Here is an 18,126-nt window from a genome sequence, read left to right as displayed (position 1 = left end):
GAAAGATGGATGGATAGATAGATGGATAAACAGATGAATAATTATTTAAATTGTGTTATTTCAAATTATTAAAATTTAATAAAAGCAAATCGATTAAGTTTAAGTGGGTTGAACATAAAATAAGTTAGCAGTCATATTTATTTGAACATTTACTGAGAGTTCAATTGAAATAACTCAGTTCCAATTTCAAAAGTTCAATTTCGTGGAAAGGTTTTCCTCAGTTTAAAATAAGTAAAAGTGTCTCCTGATGTGCATTTGCAGATGTATCGAGTTTTGTTCTACTTATCAATAGAATTTCGGGATACTGGAGGATGTTTTATACTCACGCTTCATCTTTTCCTGACAGCGAATGATATAGACGTGCAGGGATGGACATGCGGATACCGAGGGCTATGCAGGAAGCATTGCTATGCACAGGAGTATATGATTGGTTATCACGGCTGCCCTCGCAGATACAGGTACTCAAACGTTTTCACTGACGTGCAATAAACATTCGTTTGCTTTTTAAACAAACGCTATACACTTATACAGACGTCCACTGAAAATATATTGGAATGTTGTGACTGACCAATCAGAATCAAGTACTTCATAGAGCACTGCAATAAGGTACTACGTGGCTCTCTGAAATATTTAACTCTGTTTGGTCAGTCGCGACATTCCAAGGTATGTTGTGTCCCGTCATGAAGTGGAGCACTGTTGTATAGGACTGAAGGGATTTATTCTGTGAAAACAACCATCCTGGATGTACTTCGTCCCACTTATTACATTGCTACCTGCAACAGAAGATAAAAATTAGACAAAACATTGTTCTGAGCTGTAATCATTTATTAATTATTTAATTGAGCGCAAAGCTGACATAAACCAAAACAGCTGATGGAGTATACACTAACCTGAGCATTATTCAGTCACAAGATGGCACCAAACAGTCAAAAACCGAGGCTTGACAGCCAAGCAGATGCATATACGCAAGAGTGAATGTAGGTATATGGATGTGAATGTGTTCTCTGATAATCAATGTGATCAGAAGTTCCCGGATGAGCCTGTGTTATTCGGTGGTTGTTATCTGGGAATAACATACCTTGGAATGTCACAATCAGATCAAGTATTCCTGAGACCAGTGCAATATTCCCTGATAACAACCGCTGAAAGTGATCATCTCGGTACTTCGAATCATCTTGAACAACAGTGAATACATTCACATCCATACTGGTCGTCTTGTGACCGAATAAATAGGTTAGTGTATGCTCCATCAGCTTCAGTCAGCAGTTTTGGTCAGCTTCACCGTAAAGAATTAATAAACTATCATGGCTCTGATTTTGTAGCAATTAGCCATGTAATAATTGGGATAAAGTAATTCCTGGTAGTCTCAAAATAAAGCCCGCCAGTCAGGATTTATTCTGAGATAACAACCACCTGTATGTACTTTATCTCTTACTTAAGATGTTATTGCAGTTTTCATTTAATTTTAATTAGTGATCTACATTCACCGGCCACTTCATTACGTACACCGTACTAGTACCGGGTTAGATCCCATTTTGCCTTCAGAACTGCCTTAATCCTCCATGGCATGGGTTTGACAAGCTGCACATCCATGATGCGAATCTCCAGTTCCACCACATTCCAAAGGTGCTGTAATGGATTGGGTTCTGGGTAGGGTTGCGCCAGCTGATCGTAAGTTCTTTCTTAAACTGGAACGTAGAGTCCACACTAGGGGCTTAGTAACTAGTAGCTAGTTTGTAACTAAATTTGTTCTTAGTTCAGGTGCACCACATGTTCTTTGGGCAAATCGTAGTTAGTACGTCGTAAGCTCTCCGTAAAGCTAGTCACATTGAATGACGTAATATCCAATGATAAGCCAATGAATATCCAATTTAAAATCCTGCAACCAATGCATCTCTATATGTAACTGTCCAATGAAAATTAAATGACAAATTACGTTTTTATTTTAAATTAAATTACAGTTAGCCACTAATAAACACACCTGCATCGTGAGCTGTGAATCCACGCGAAATTTCACAAACCGAAACAAATGCGAGATTTGGGAGGAAAATAAGGCTGTGAGTAGAGGAAGATGATTGTTCAATATGATCGCGAGCTCCTCAATGTAAACTAATCTCGCTGTCATTTCTTTTCTATTGTTATACATGGGGGGAGGTTGCCGTAAATATTTAGATGGAACGTAGCGTTACGTTTAAACTAAGTTCGGTGGTGCAACACAAAGATATTTAGTAATGTATAAATTGTAACTTAGTGTCCCTTTAAGTCACAACTAGGCTACATTTTATATTGCGCACTGCTGGTGCAACCGGCCCCAGGTGACTGTGGAGGCCATTTGAGTACAGTGAACTCATTGTCATGTTCAAGAAACCAGTCTGAGATGATTGGTGCTTTATGACATGGTGCGTTATCCTGCTGGAAGTAGCCATCAGAAGATGGAGACACTGTGGTCAAAAAGGGATGGACATGGTCAGAAACAATGCACAGGTAGGCTGTTGGCACCAAATTCTGACCCTACCACAACTCCTTGTGTGTGTGAAGCACATTTGGCAATAAAACTGATTCTGATTCAGAATGTCACAGCAGAAATGGAGACTCATCAGACCAGGCAACGTTTCTCCAATCTTCTATTGTCCAATTTTGGTTAGCCTGTGCGAATTGTAGCCTCAGTTTCCTGTTCTTAGCTTTGGTCTTCTGCTGCTGTAGCCCATCCGCCTCAAGGTTGGACGTGTTGAGCGTTCAGAGATGCTTTTCTATCAGCTGGAACCAGTCTGGTCATTCTCCTCTAACCTCTGGCATCAACAAGACATTTGCACCCACAGAACTGCCGCTCACTGGATATTTTCTCTCTTTCGGACCATCCTCTGTAAACCCTAGAGATAGTTGTGCATGAAAATCCCAGTAGATCAGCAGTTTCTGAAATACTCAGACCAGCCCGTCAGACACCAACAACCATGCCGCGTTTAAAGTCCCTTAAATCACCTTTCTTCGCCATTCTGATGCTCGCTTTGAACTCCAGCAGGTCGTCTTGACCATGTCTACATGCATTGAGTTGGTGCCATGTGATTGGCTGATTAGAAACTTGCGTTAACAAGCAGTTGCACAGGTGTATCTAATAAAGTCGCTGGTGACTGTAGTACTTCTGTTGTTCATATTATTTTCAAAGATGAGCGATAATAAAGTTAATATAGATGAAGGTTTTATATACTAATGTTAATATTTATTTTGTAAAAACAAAGTTACTATTACCATGATATTAACCAAACTTTCTCAACTTTCTAGGTGCTGTGCTTTGCGGTTTTAACATTTGCAAAGAAGCTCCCGCTTACCAAGACTGCGTGCAGAACCTGCTGTGTTGATTTACAAATGTTAGCATAATTGCGCGGTCACATTTGTGAAATTCAAGCTAGTCATTAACATCAACAACAAAAACAAATCAGGACAAAATCAAAACAAGCAGATTTCTGTTGGTCAGTGTGTTGCAAATTGACCACCATGAACATGAGTCGAGTCTGTAATGGGAACTTTTCCCACATAACCCAAACTCTCGATCATTCCTATTTGAAATTAGCTGAATTCCTATTGCAGGGGTCACCAATCTCAGTCCTGGAGGGCCAGTGTCCCTGCAGGGTTTAGCTCTAACTTGCCTCAACATACCTAAGTGTTTCAAGTATACCTAGCAAGACCTTAATTAGCTTGTTCAGGTGTGTTTGATTAGGGTTGTAGCTAAAATCTGCAGGACACCGGCCCTCCAGGAACAAGTTTGGTGACCCCTGTCCTATTGGATTCCTATTGGATTTCACCTTCGAAATTGAGCAGAGCTACGATAAATGTGACCGCACATGATGAATGTCTTATGCTGCAAAATGTAACCAACAGTTTGCATTATTCTGTCGCCTTCTCAGCTAAACCAGCCCAATCTCACGAGGAAACGTAACTATGTATTGTCAGAAAAGTGGCTAATACATATCAACTCACGTGACTTCATTAGTATGAAAACATGCGATTTTTAAAAAGTGGTGTCCCACCCCAAACCCAACCATCATTCGGGGATGAGCAAATCATACTAATATGTAGAAATCCTAACGAATTAGCCACCAAATCAAAACGTTAGGAATTGCTTTGAGATTGAACCGTCATCTGAGCAAAAGACATGCATCAAACAATGTATCCACATTTTGATTGTCAAAAGGATCAGCCAATATGTACCAAAGCTATATTTAGATTGACGTGTTGTGTATTATTAGACTGGTCTCCGTATGCATGCAGTTTATGTGTTTGTCATTTGCTCTAATTGGATTAATGGAGTGAAAGCAGCTCAGCGTGTGACCTGCACCGAGCAACTGGAGTTCACTGACCTGCATCTCTCTCGTAACGGTCCCAATCCAGTGCAAGTTTGACGTAACAAGTTTGGTCATGAAGCAGCTGGATTGCTGAATGCGTTGTACTTCATTTCATGGTGTTTCAACTAAATAAAACAAGCATTTAAAGAAGTACAGTTCAAGTTTTGTTTTCTTTCGAAGCTAAAATGCTAATGAAAATGTAGCTTGGGAACCATGGGAATGAATTACGTAGACAGATAAGGTGGTTTGGTGGTGTTTTCGACTGAGTTTGGCCTCACATACTTGGCAAATTACGTTTTATCATTAACAAATGACATTATTTAAGAGCGTCACACTTGTAATTCGGTCTCAAACTGATTTAAAAACAGGAATACAGTGCACATGCATGTGAAAAGCACTCATCCAGCAGTCATTCAGTCTCTGTGTGTGTTTGCTGGTTGGTCAACACAGCCTGTTGAACACAATGGAGCAAACACGCACACAGATCTGTTTACTTGCTCTGCCCACACAATAGCGTCTAGTGCACAGACAAATGTGTGACAAGTGCTACAAGGCCTATATGTGAGCGATGATTGGACCCACACGGAATTTATAGGGTATATGCGGAGCTAGTGTTGTTCCCATACTGATAAACTTCCGGTGACCTGTTAGTGTGAGTTTTTTTTCCATTTTATATGGTTCCTTTTACAGCATGGATGCTGTAATGTAATTAAAATACCATCAGTTAAACAGACTTTAGCATTCATTTAGTTGCTTGAGCGTAAAATGAAACAAAAAGCAGTTTACTCGCACGCACCCGTCAGAATCGGCAGGCTAGCGCAGAAGCTCCATTGAATATACTGGGGTAATATAAATGCTCATATTATAAAGACATGGCAGGGGGAAATGTTATTTAATGCAGTGCTTCTTGTACAATCTGAGACCCACTTTATATCAGATATCACTCAGCCAGTGGAGATCGCTGATTTTTAAAGAAAACAGACCTTCAACATGCCGATTTTGCATGGCATACAGTTCACTGCAAGCGCTTAAGCCAGGTTACTGGCAAATTAAAAGTCCTATTAGCATGCTTCGGCATATACCCTATTTAGTTTTGTAAATACACAGTTTAAGTCATAAATTATTTATGGCAAAGCCATTTGTGCCACTTTTCTGGACTCATGGGTTTAAAAAGGAGGGGTGTTAAATCGCATTGCTATTTCGAGGAACTGAAATTGACCGCATCATTGACAAACTAAAAGCTGCTCAAAGTCCAGCATAGAGTGCGTTAATTATGCGCCTAAGCAGGTTCAAAATGCGTACAATACACACGGGATGTACAGCAATACACAAATATCTTTACATATGAAAAAAAATTCTACACAGATATAAAAAACATTACCTCCATGCATTCGTCATGCCGGGGGGCTTTTTTCAGTTCATTCATGACGATTTGCATTTGTATAATGTTATTATTATTAGCAGTATTATTTAATATATGGATATGTATATTTGTTTTAATAAAAACAAGTTTAGATTTGTCCACCTGACACGTTTTGGAGACGTCTGCATCATCATATGGGGCATAAGAATAAGACGTGTGTTTGGATATAACTCAGTTTTTTTTGACCACACTTCAATATTTTGTTCATTTATTCGTTTGCTGGAAATTAGAACTGAATTTAGAAATAGTTTTTAAACAAATCCTTGCGCTTAACCAACGAAATTATTTATGTAGGCTGATGGTAGGAGTGCGTACAAGGCCGTTTCCTTATCCATGAAAGTAAAGGAGTAAAGTAAAGAGTAAAGGTAAAGAGGCCGATTGGAGGAGGCTGATTCTTTATCCTCACGCTGCAGATGCTCTGTTTAACTGTTTTCACGCTAATGAAGCGTTCAGTTTTTCCACTAACAAAGTCACCATGTAAACAGCAAATGCGCCATGGCACGACAACTGACTCTTAAATGCAATGGGAGATTGGTTTAATGCAGGTTATCCTCAAAACACATCCATAACTCATTAGGAGAATAAGCACAACCCTGCTTATTTTTCCATCCTTAAAATAGCAAAAGTGGATTCGGACATGCCCTTAATGCCTTTGCACCATGCGCTTTAGACTTTGCGCCTAGATCGTTAAAACAGAGCCCTAAATGCCAATTTATCTTATAGCCTGGTTGGCCAAGAGGAAAATATTTTACCTACCATCAAAAAAAAAAAGCCTATTTTGTTAATTCTTAGAAACATATTTCAAAAGAGACCTATTATAACCTAGTGTGTGTATGTGTCCCTAGTGTGTGTATGTGAAGTTTCAGCTCAAAATACCACACAACGTTTTATAACGCTTTAAAACTGCCCCTTTTGACTTTGATCCAAGTTGTGCTGACTTTCGCTTTAAATTCAATTGAGACTGTGCTCTTTTAAACGGGAGCGGAGCTACAAACGTCTATGCATCAGCATAGTGGCAGATTCAAAACAGGTCTCATGTTATGTATGTGAAAAACCGAAAACGAACCAATCAGAGCAAGTTCATCAACAGGGAAAATTAGCTTCTGCAATATCGTCATGTAAAAACAGCTTTGTGGTAACCCATTATGTAAAGTTGAACATTGATAGGATAAAGTCAAAATGTGGTTAAATCGCAAAAGCAAAGAAAAGTGACACGAATAAAAAAGAAAACCGAACACAAAAGTAAAAATGCCTTATCAGTTTATTATGCAAGTTTGAGAATAACAGGCACATACAATATGGGTAGCTAAAGCTGAATATCGTCAGACAAAAACTGCTCAAAGTTGATATTTTCACAATATGAAGCAACAAACTGAACCAGATGTACGGTTCTGAACTCTTCAAAATAAATTACAGATCATCTAATTGAAAACATCTGCTGTCAGAACACAACTGAAAAAACTAAATAAACAGCAGATTCAGGTCCAGTTGCTCCTGAGTGTGAAAAAAAAACAGGTCAAGACTGATCCAATGCTCAAAATAAAGGGAACATGAAACCATTATCCCTGGTTCAAGCTTACATGGACAAACATAAAAGTATGAAAGCGGCAAAGGGACAACACAAAAGATGGACTCAGTCCCTTATTTATTTATTTATTTATGATGTTCTTTAAAGCCTAAATAACAAATAAAATGCAAAACACGAAGAAAAAAAAAAAGGTTCAGGTCGAAAAACAGATTTAATAAGGCTCTCTGGACAAAATGTGTACATATACTGATAATCAGTTCAGACATATTATTCACAAGGCATTGTGAAATGTGGAAACACTAACATTGATCACCTCCAGGTAAGAAGTGACTTTTGTTTGATGAAAATATCCATTTTCACCATTAAACTCTGGCATTATTTCTGATTACATACCACTTCATTGATTTAAATGTACCTAAAATATACCAGTATTGAAGCACACACACCAAGTTATGAAGTTTATATAAACGTCTGCCTCATCACCAGTATAAACTGATCTTACCTTATAAAATATGAATAACAAATCAGACAATTGGACCTTTTGTTTGTTTGAAACATAAGCAATTAAACGAAAAGCTTCTGTCATATTAGAGTTGAGAGCTGAACTCAAACATCAGTGTTTTGTCCACTAAAGCCACCATTGAATTGTGTGTGCTGGGTCGCTGAAAGCTGGTGCCGTCATATCCACTAACCGTTTACTTCGTCTTCTTCTCTGTGGCCAGTGTGTCATGAAGCTTAGAGACGTATTTTTCGTATTGGTCCATCACCAGCGTCCCGTTCTCATCGAAGAACACGCTTACTGACTTTGTAAACTCGGTTTCCCTCGACTGCTTGGTTTTCCCGTCAGTGAAGGACATTCTTAATGTGTACTGGTCATCAAACCTGATGGAGACAAGCCAGCTAGTTGAAGCTGATCGATTGGCCTTAAAACCAGCTCAAAATGGAGGCTAACAAGTTAAATTGAAGACTTTAATACCAACTTAATTTAAGACCACTAAACCGGCACTGAAAAAACTTAGTGTGTATATAAAGTACCTGTCAGAAGTAGTGTCTCCTATCCGGGTTTTAGCAACAACAAATAATAACTTGACGTCTAGTTGATCATTTGGTATGAAGTGGCTTATATGAAAGGCAAAGGCCTCTAGATTACCCTTATTTACCAAAATAAAATATGACCATGCCTTGATTTTTAATTATTTTATTAGGACAGTAAGGTCAGACTTTGCTTAGACAAATAATGCTCAATAATGTTCATATCTGGTGACTGGGCTGGCCAATACTAGAGCAGCTTGACCTTCTTTGCTTTCAGGAACTTTGATGTGGAGGCTGAAATATAAGGAGCGCTATCCTGCTGATAGCCCAATCTGATTGGTCAAATTTAGATAACCTGAAGAGTCTAACTTCTAGAATCTGACAATCCTTATATTTATTTGTTTACATTTATTTAGTCTTCATTTAATTTATATTATTATCATTATATCATTTTATTGACCATTAATAACTTGATTATTATTTGTCATTTGATTGTTTTAGATTTGATTATTACTATTTTTCTATAATTATTGCTTTATTATTATTTCCTATTTCCATAGTGTTATAATCTTGTTACTGTGTGGATTCAAGAGACACGTGTTTTAAAGAGTAAGAGATTGTCTCCAATTCAAAGTCTGTATTGTCACTGGACAATGTTGTGAAGCAGTAAATTTCCATTGCTGTTGCTTGTGGTGTGATCACACTTGCTGTATTTATCCTGGTAATCCAGGGCTAGAACTTATTTATCTGGCATGGAGAGTGTGATCTAACAAACTAATGCATATAATAAATGTAATTTATCACACATGTCTGCAATATGTATATTGCACATACTATTATCGAGATAATGATAATATTGCTATATATTGTGCAGCCCTACCCACCAGTGTGAGTAATTAATACTATATTAATACTTATATTCTATACTGGACATTATTGAAGGTTCAGTGATAAGACTTTTGTCAAAGCAAAGTCAGACCTTACTGTCCTAATGAAATAATTAAAATTCAAGGCATGATCACATTTTATTTTGGTAAAATAAGCCTAATCTAGAGGCCTTTGCCTCTCATATAAGCCATTTCTGATACCAAATGATCAACTAGAGGTCAAGTTATTATTTGTTGTCCCTAAAATTTGGATAAGCAACAAGACTTTTGTCAGGTAGTGTAAAATATACAGTAACTTAGGCTCATTCCCAATTCTATTTTTGTAAATAGACAGAGTGTGAAGGGCTTCAAAATGTACCCCTAAGAATTGGGACATCACTACAGCACCTGCACACGTCATCGCGATCTCATGCTTCATGTGAGATCAGACGATGGCGACTGCTGTAGTTATTCCAGTGGTGTTATTTTCGGTATTTATCTACAGGAAATCACTGAAGGCATATATTATGTTATCATAATGATCTAATATGGCAATAAGATCATAACTGTACTCTGCATTTACACAGTGGCCATATTCATCAATGTAAACACACCAAAACAACATTAACATTACAGCAGACACTGTAAACAGCTCATTATCAGCCACTAGACTACTGACAGGGTATTAGAGTGTCATCGAGTGACAGAATGTTGTGGGACTGCTGTACAGGAGTTATTATTAGGGATTATAGATTGCCAAATTTAGCGTTTTTGTTTTTTTAAGCATGACGGTAAACATGAACGCGGTTTTGAATATAATAAAACATAAGTTTGTGTGTCGTAAAAATTCTTAATAATGACAAATACTAATTTGTGGATCTCCTTACTTCCGGTTTTAACTATTCTGCCGTGTATTCTGGGAAATTTTCTTACCCCTTGGTTTCGAGTGTGGTCCTGAAAAATCTTTGTTCGAAGCGCTATTCACCCCTTCCCCTTAGCCCTACGCCTTCAAGCTAAAGAGAATTGGGACACTCCTACCTTTGACGTGCACGCGAAAATCGAGGGGCAGGGGTAAGGTTAAGGGCTAGAATTGGGATTGGGACTAAGTCAACATCTGCAGTGGATCAAACACCTTCAAATTTAGAAACTATTGAACTCCACACTGAAGTATAAGTCAGGCTTTATGTCCATCCATGTTTCTTTTAACATGACAGTAACAGTAAAGAAGTGAAATGGTCACATCAGTCGTGGCTATAGTAAATGGTTTCACCCATGACTGATAACAATTTCCATCATGTAAAACTCACCACTATAAAACAGATTTACCTTTTTAGGCTGGAGGACAGACACCAATTGTGATCTGGGTCCATTCCCGCTGGGTCCTTCTGCATGGCCACGAGGAAGATGTTCTTCTCTTTGTAGGAAGTGTACAGGGTCAAAATCCCCATCATTATGAAGTATGTGTCGATCTGTTAAGGACAACAACTGCAGCAGTGCTCAATTCACACTCATTTACCAGTCACTTCAAACATGTAGCGCAAAATTAGCGGTGGGGATATTTGTGGCTCTTCCAATCGGATTAAAATTCTTGGATTCACAAATTGATAAAAAAATAAAAGATTATTTAGCCATTATCTTATTTCTTCAGCTCTGCAAATAGATTTTTCCAACTTCACATTTTAACCAAATATCTGTGTTTTAGTTTATGATTGGAATGACAATGCTGCCATTTTAAAAATTATAATATTAACAAAAGTTAAATCCATGAACAAAAACTCTGAATGTAACATTGAAAGGTTTCTTTATAACCTTTTAACAAAGAAATGTCTTTGGAAACTATCTTTATATTAAAATTGATCATTGAAAATTATATCACAGGCTCTGCATCTTGTCACAGGTTCTGCATCTTGTTTATATACACTATGAACAGCAGCTACACTAATTATCTTCTTTATTCTCCATTTCCACCTGGGGATACTCTTCCTGAGGCCCTCAGAGTCACTGATTCGATCCAAGACCAACGACGAGATGATCCCAAGGTTTCCATATCCTGGACCAGGCCGTATCCTGAGCAGCTACTGTGGTGGTCATGGAGGAGTGGAGAACATGAGACTGATTCCTGTGACGTTCCAGAGACAGACGAGTCTTCGCTGAGGCCAGCTTCCAGCCTCCGCCACTGAGACTGCAGCTCTGCACAAGACGTTTGGCCAGCGGAGAAATTAAAATGGTCGTGCCCAACTGAGTCTGGTTTCTCTCAAGGTTTTTTTCTTCACTTCCGCCATTAGTGAAGTTTTTTTTCCCTCTCCGCTGTCGCCACTGGCTTGCATGGTTCAGGATCTGTAGAGCTGCTCATCGTTGGATTTGCTCTTCAGTATTTGGACTCTCAGTAGTGATTACTAAACCCCATTGAACTGAACTGAAACACTGAAAACTGAACTACACTGTTCCTATTTACTATGACCTTTTATGTGAAGCTGCTTTGACACAATCTACATAGTATAAGCGCTATACAAATAAAGGTGAATTGAATTGAATATTCAAATTGCTTTTAGATTAGAGACACAACTAGCTTTAAACCACAGTACAGAATGCTTGATTCACTTGAAACACTCTCCTTCATAGAACACAAGCCATGACTGACTAATACAGCTCTAGTACGTGTTCATGATCACGTTATACGATTCTGAACTTTCGAGAATCATTAGGGAGAAAAAGAATCATAACGCATCAATGAACCGATTCGTTTTCCCCAGCGCAGATCAACTCCATTCTGCAGTGAGTTTGCTCAGGTAAGGATATGAAACCACACAGCACGCCAGCACAGGCTTGGACTCAGGAAACGGGTGGAGGTAATCCCAAATTAAAGCTACGATGGCGAACAGGCAGGAGACAGTGCAAATGAACAGACGTCCGTCCACCAAGTTGAAACTCTCAAGGTAGCCGTATTTTTCAATCAGAACCTATAATGATGAAGCAGAGACATGCACATTATCAGACTTAAAAGTATACCAGTCAAATTAAAAGTTATTGATTTATGGATGATGATTTGGTAATTAATAATGGGGAAAACATTGTCCAAAGCTAAACTGATTTTCCTCTTTAATATTTTTGTGAAAGTCATGAGTAGAGATGGATCTTGATTTTTTTTGGACCGGTATGTACTAGACCAGGCATGGGCAAACTCGATCCTGGAGGGCCGGTGTCTCTGCAGAGTTTTGCTCCAACACTAATCAAACACACCTGAACACCCTAATTAGTGTCTTCAAGATCACTAGAAAGCTACAAGCAGGTGTGTTCGATTAGGGTTGGTGCAAAACTATGCAGGGACACCGGCCCTCCAGGATCGAGTTTGCCCATCACTGTACTAGACCCTTTTCACAAGACTGTTATGAAGCATTTTAAATCCTTGGACATTTTTTAATATTTATATACAGAATACATATTTATATGGATTTTTGAATGTATTATATCATCTTTGCATCAAATTACATATAGGTACGCATAACCGCTTATGTGAGGTGTTTCTAATGCAGCATGCATGGGGCAGGACAGCAGATTTGATGTTATTCTCTCTTCTGGCTGCCGTCATCAGTCTCACATATTTTTTCCTTTTTCTGAAAGTCTTCATAACACCATCGTGGAGATTTTCCTTTCATCATTTCAGCTAATTGAATTGTAAAAAAATATTTGTTGTACTAAGTTTACCTACTATGATGACTTCTGCTACTGAGAGACCTGGAAATCTGAAAAGAGTCCATTAAAGCACTGTTAAAGGTGAAGTATGTAGGATTGACATATAGTGGTGGAACTAGATATTGCTGTCCAAATTAAATATACCCCTGACAGGACAGAACACAGACACACAGGTTGCCAGATTGATGACAAAAACATCACTTTAAGGTGCTCAGATGATATTCACTTTGTAATATTTGTATTATTTACTAATTAAAAACCACCTCTGAACCTCTGTATACTATACAGTTTCTCATTTTGGAGGCTGCTGCTGTCCTCCAGGGGTTATAATTTTGGTGGTGCCCACATATATTGAGGTGGCCTTCATGAATGAATTTCAGTTAAATGAAATGCACTGTTTTCCACCAAGACAACAAGGGTGCTGAAATGTTATTGGGTGAACTGGCAATGGGCAGGCTATAGAGAGCAAAACAAAGACATTTGGACACAGAACATACATTTTCAAAAGACTATAACTCTTAACAATTTTTTCAGATAAACAAATGTTTACTTAGCATGTTTTTTGAATATTTGCAAACATATTATTAGTATTTTTATGCTTTTGAAAACTCAACATACATACACGTATGTATGTGTGTGTGTGTGTGTGTGTGTGTGTGTGTGTATGCATGCATGCATGCATGCATGCATGTATGTATGTATATATATATATATATATATATATATATATATATATATACACACACACACATACATACACATATATATATATATATATATATATATATATATATATATATATATATATATATATATATATATATATATATATATATATATATATATACACATATATATACACATATATAACACACATACATACGTACGTGCGTGTGAAATGTATGTATGTATGTATACTGAGTTTACATCAAATTGGGAATAAAGTATATTTCGTGAGTAAATTGCACTTCACAACAACAACCTCACCGAGTTATATTCACCAAGTGAGCCTACATAAGAATACACTGAAGACTGGAGTAATAATGATGGACATTTTTTACTAATTAATACATTTAAAAATATTCAAGTAGAAAGCATTTCTTTAGTATAAATGACATGTACCTTCTTAGCTGCATCATCTAAAGAGTTCTTGACAGCTGCACCATCCCATTTGTCAATCTTCACAGGTTTCTCATCAATCCTCCACTGAAATCAGAAAAAAAGAATGAGATGCACTACAAACACTGATATTTAATGATAATTTATTAAAATAAGCTCTTTATCTAGCGCGGTCTATACTTACTGAATAGCGAAACAAATACGATTACAACTAGTATAACAATTATTTGATCAAAAGACTCAAATTATTGATTAATTCATTGAACGAGTCAGAGCAACTGAACTAATATGCATCTAAACAGTGAGTCACTACTGTGAGCCGCATCAGACTCTAAAACAACCAGTGTGTGGTGCTAAAATTAGTATCGATAATGGCTGACACAATCGCAACGAGTCTCTTTTGGGTTTTTTCACGGTTGATTCATACGACTTACAATCTACGAACTATTAATTTTTTGTACTTGTATATTAACATCGCCTTTTGCGTCAATCAAAACACATGTATGAAAGCATTTAGGCTTTCCTGCAAATATATAATGATGAGGGAGACGTTGTGGTAGGTTATTCAGGAGGATGTGGTGGGGTCCTAGATGTTTTCTGTCACTACTTGTTTAGCCTGCATTAATGCATTCATCCCCAACGATTAATCCTTAAAAGATCGGCATCTCAACACCCACGCAACATAGATTATAATATATAAATGTGTACTGTTTTGTGCAACCATGAATAAAGTTTCAAAATAAGAACTAGTACATCTGATTAGGTGTTCAATATACATTATTCAATAATATATCCTGGCATTCACTCAAAAATGAAGATTTGCTAGTCAGACACAATACACAAATGATATGTACAGATGGACTGTTTTACAACACACAAAGCAATGTGAGCTAACGAAATCAGTGTGGTTCGTTTTCTGTGACGGTTTCGTACAATTTGTGATTACTCACATCCAAACGAACTAGAGGTCTGGAGGTAAAGCTGATTTTATATTCACACATTCAGACTTTGGTGCTCAATAAAATTGTAAAGCCGTTTTTAAAAAGGTTAATAAATAGGGGTGTCAAAATTAATTGTTTCTTCGATGCACTGTGATGCAGTTGCAGACAATTCAGTAATAGATCATAACCGGTCATGTATTGACGTCCAATATCCCATATACTCTTTCGCGGTATAATATTATGGTGAAGAAGGTGAGGGCGAGTAATTAAAATCCTCCAACTACTTAAAATGCAGAAACTGTGTACAATTCACTGGGTGTGAGTTTGCTAGACAGTCTTTACTGAAGTGACAGCAAAACCCAGAAAACGCTATTTCACGGTTAAGGAGAAAATTAAAGCTTTAAACTCCATTTCTGCTTCTCTATCTCTCACACACTGTGGACCCTTTGACCAGCTGGCGTGTTCATAAGGTAACATTTCCTATTCTTACTCAGCTCGTACAGCGATACTTGTGGATTCAGACACGAGCGTGTGAACGCAGCCGTTTATCAGTGTTTGAGTTACTGTTTGGTGAACAGTGCCAGAGCCGCGCTGACCAGCTCAGCCAATCGCAGCCTTTTCTGTTGAGTGGGTGAAGACTTTGAACAATCACAGGCATTAAAGAACTCACTTGACAACGCTCAAAAAGCAAGCAGGATAATATTTACATGTTTATTTGCTATAAATGCTCATGTTGTTATATGCATGCACTTGATAAATTCAATGTTTTCTTTGAGCACGTAAAATCAAGGATACAGTTCACATATCTGAATGCTTTTATTAAATGACACAATAGTGATACAAATAATAAACAAATATAACATATTAAACATTTTAATAAAAGACTTGTGTGATGTAAAATATAAAATTGTGTATGGAAAGAATCATCAATGCACAGTGATATCGAATTGAACCGATTCGACGACATGATAAATGTTACCGAAGCGAGAGACCAGTTTAGGTTCTCGGCATGGGACGACAACTATTTAAGGTATACTGCGATTTGGAAAAGTCAAAAGTCAATATTTTCTGCTTTACCGCTCCTAAAGTATGTGTACGATTTTTATTAGTTAGCCTTTTTGTTTTGTTTTTTAGGACAACATTATCTCCAGCAGAAAAGATGTCCAAAGATGCTGTTCATTCATTCATTCATTCATTTTCTTTTCAGCTTAGTCCCTTTATTAATCAGGGGTTGTAATTCAATCTGTGTTTTTGAAACTAATGAAGACAAGTCAAAGCTTCATTTGAATTATTTAGCTTGACATGTTTACCGTTCCACAATATTTTCAATATTTTTCTAAATAAAATATATTGTTTTCAAAAGGGGGGAAAATGTTTTTGACCCAGACATTTAAAAAGAGCATATATTAGAGCAGTGATCACAATACAGTGAAACCCTGACATTTTTTACCCAAGGTTATCATACCGTCATCAATACCAGCCCATGGCTAATGGGTTCACACACCTATTATAATAATGCTATGAGCACAATGTAGTTTATCACGCTACTCTGAATATTCAGTCACAAATAGACTTCAAACAGAGGTAAATTTGGTGTTATATTCACACATTCAGACTTTCTCCTTAATAATATAATAGTAATAATTCTAAATAGTGGAATTATATTAGCAGCCAATGGCTGTCAAAAGAACCACATTGTTCACAGTCAAATAAATAGTGCTAATGTTGTATTGAAGTCACTTTACATGTGATTTTAGACTGAATATTCAAAGTGCCATGATAAACATTATAGGGACCATGTCACAAGTTAAATTCGCTAAATGAATGTGCGAATGTAAAACCAACTTTACCTCAACTGACTTCAAAACAACATTAGCACTATTTAACTGACTGTGAATACTGTTATAATGTGATAGGCATTGGTTCCAAATATAATTTCACCATTTAATACTTTTCTGAAATTATATCAAGATGGTGGAAGTCCGAATGTGCGAATATAAAACCAATTTTACCTTAATAACGTTACCAGGGATGTGGAAATAACGGGAAAAAGCAGGTACGACGTATATTACTGCACATTGTGCTTGAAGGACATGGAAATCAAATTAAAACATGTTTAATACTTCCTAATTACAAGTTTAAAAAAGGCAAAACTGACACATCTTCCTAGTTCGCCATATGCTTCCGTTCATACATCACACTGAAGATGATGAGCAGAACACAATGCTAATATTATGTGTAATTCTCGGCCTCTGGATATAAACACATCCGACAGCTTAAAATCATACATGCTCAATTAATTTGGTGATATAAAAACTGCAAAAATTAATCAGGGAGACCCATTTATACAAGTTTACATTTTGGCCCCTGACACGCAAACGAGGGTCGCATCAACATCCACGTCCGAATAACATCTGAGAAAGATGAAATATGGATATTGTAATAAACTGTGTTGTGCTGTAAAGACCGTTGCACGATTATAAAAGTATCTCTAAAATTGAGGAAAATAATAAGAAACGTCTTACTTTTTCCAGTATACTATTCTTTCCGTTCCTCGCCGCCATCTTTTCTTCCTGTTCATTTGCTGTGACCTGGGTGACTGCGATTGGCTAAAGTCACCCAAAAACCCTCCAATCGAAACAGGCCTGAAACTGCTCGCGACCGGGTCAAGTACTAGATGGGATACAGCTGCGGATACGTTACTTAAATCAATATAACATACTGTTTGTGACACAGTACAATTTTTACATTACCGCGAGGGTAGGGGTAGACGTTAATAAAATACAATTCATTGGGTAATTTAATAAATAATATAAATAATTCTCGTTATAATTACTCCTTTTACATTACTGTGAATGTTTGGGTAGACGTTATAATAATACAACTTAATGGGTAATTTAATACATAATTATCAAAATAATTACAGTTTTTACAATAATTTGAGGGTTGTGGTAGACGTTAGTAAAATACAATTATTGGGTATTAATAAACATTATAAATAATTATCGTTAACTTACGACCGCAGCTGTATCCCTTCTAGCTACAAGCTACCGGCTGGAGGGCGGGCTGTAATGCCTGGGACGCGCTTTTGATTAGACATAAGCTCTGACGTCATACAACGGCGTTAAGACATAAAGCAAAACTTATATGGTGTTTTTGCAAATAAAATATGCCCTCAGCTGTT

The 18,126-nt window shown here is 37.2% G+C and overlaps 1 protein-coding gene across 1 annotated transcript; it reads right to left on the bottom strand.

Moving 5' to 3' along the window:
• Positions 1–7,006: 7,006 nt before the first annotated feature.
• On the bottom strand, positions 7,007–17,532 carry spcs2 (signal peptidase complex subunit 2). The gene is made up of 5 exons (XM_056474276.1): positions 17,468–17,532; positions 14,005–14,088; positions 11,990–12,149; positions 10,516–10,651; positions 7,007–8,173 (listed from the first exon to the last, which is right to left on the bottom strand). The coding sequence occupies exons 1-5, from the start codon at positions 17,504–17,506 to the stop codon at positions 7,987–7,989; spliced, it is 606 nt and encodes a 201-aa protein (XP_056330251.1). The 5' UTR covers positions 17,507–17,532; the 3' UTR covers positions 7,007–7,986.
• Between the last annotated feature and the right edge of the window lie 594 nt (positions 17,533–18,126).

This window comes from Danio aesculapii, chromosome 15 (assembly GCF_903798145.1).
Source record: "Danio aesculapii chromosome 15, fDanAes4.1, whole genome shotgun sequence".
Taxonomy (NCBI): Eukaryota; Metazoa; Chordata; class Actinopteri; order Cypriniformes; family Danionidae; genus Danio; species Danio aesculapii.
Note: the sequence above shows the minus strand (reverse complement) of the source record. Positions and strands in the feature narration are given on the sequence as shown.

Coding starts and splice junctions, on each gene's coding strand:
- spcs2 (XM_056474276.1), bottom strand. CDS start 17,506: ATGGCGGCGAGGAACGGAAAGAATAGTATACTGGAAAAA. Junction 14,089..17,467: donor AGAATAGTATACTGGAAAAA/GTAAGACGTTTC, acceptor TTCTGATTTCAG/TGGAGGATTGATGAGAAACC. Junction 8,174..10,515: donor CTGTCCTCCAGCCTAAAAAG/GTAAATCTGTTT, acceptor TGTCTCCATCAG/GTTTGATGACCAGTACACAT.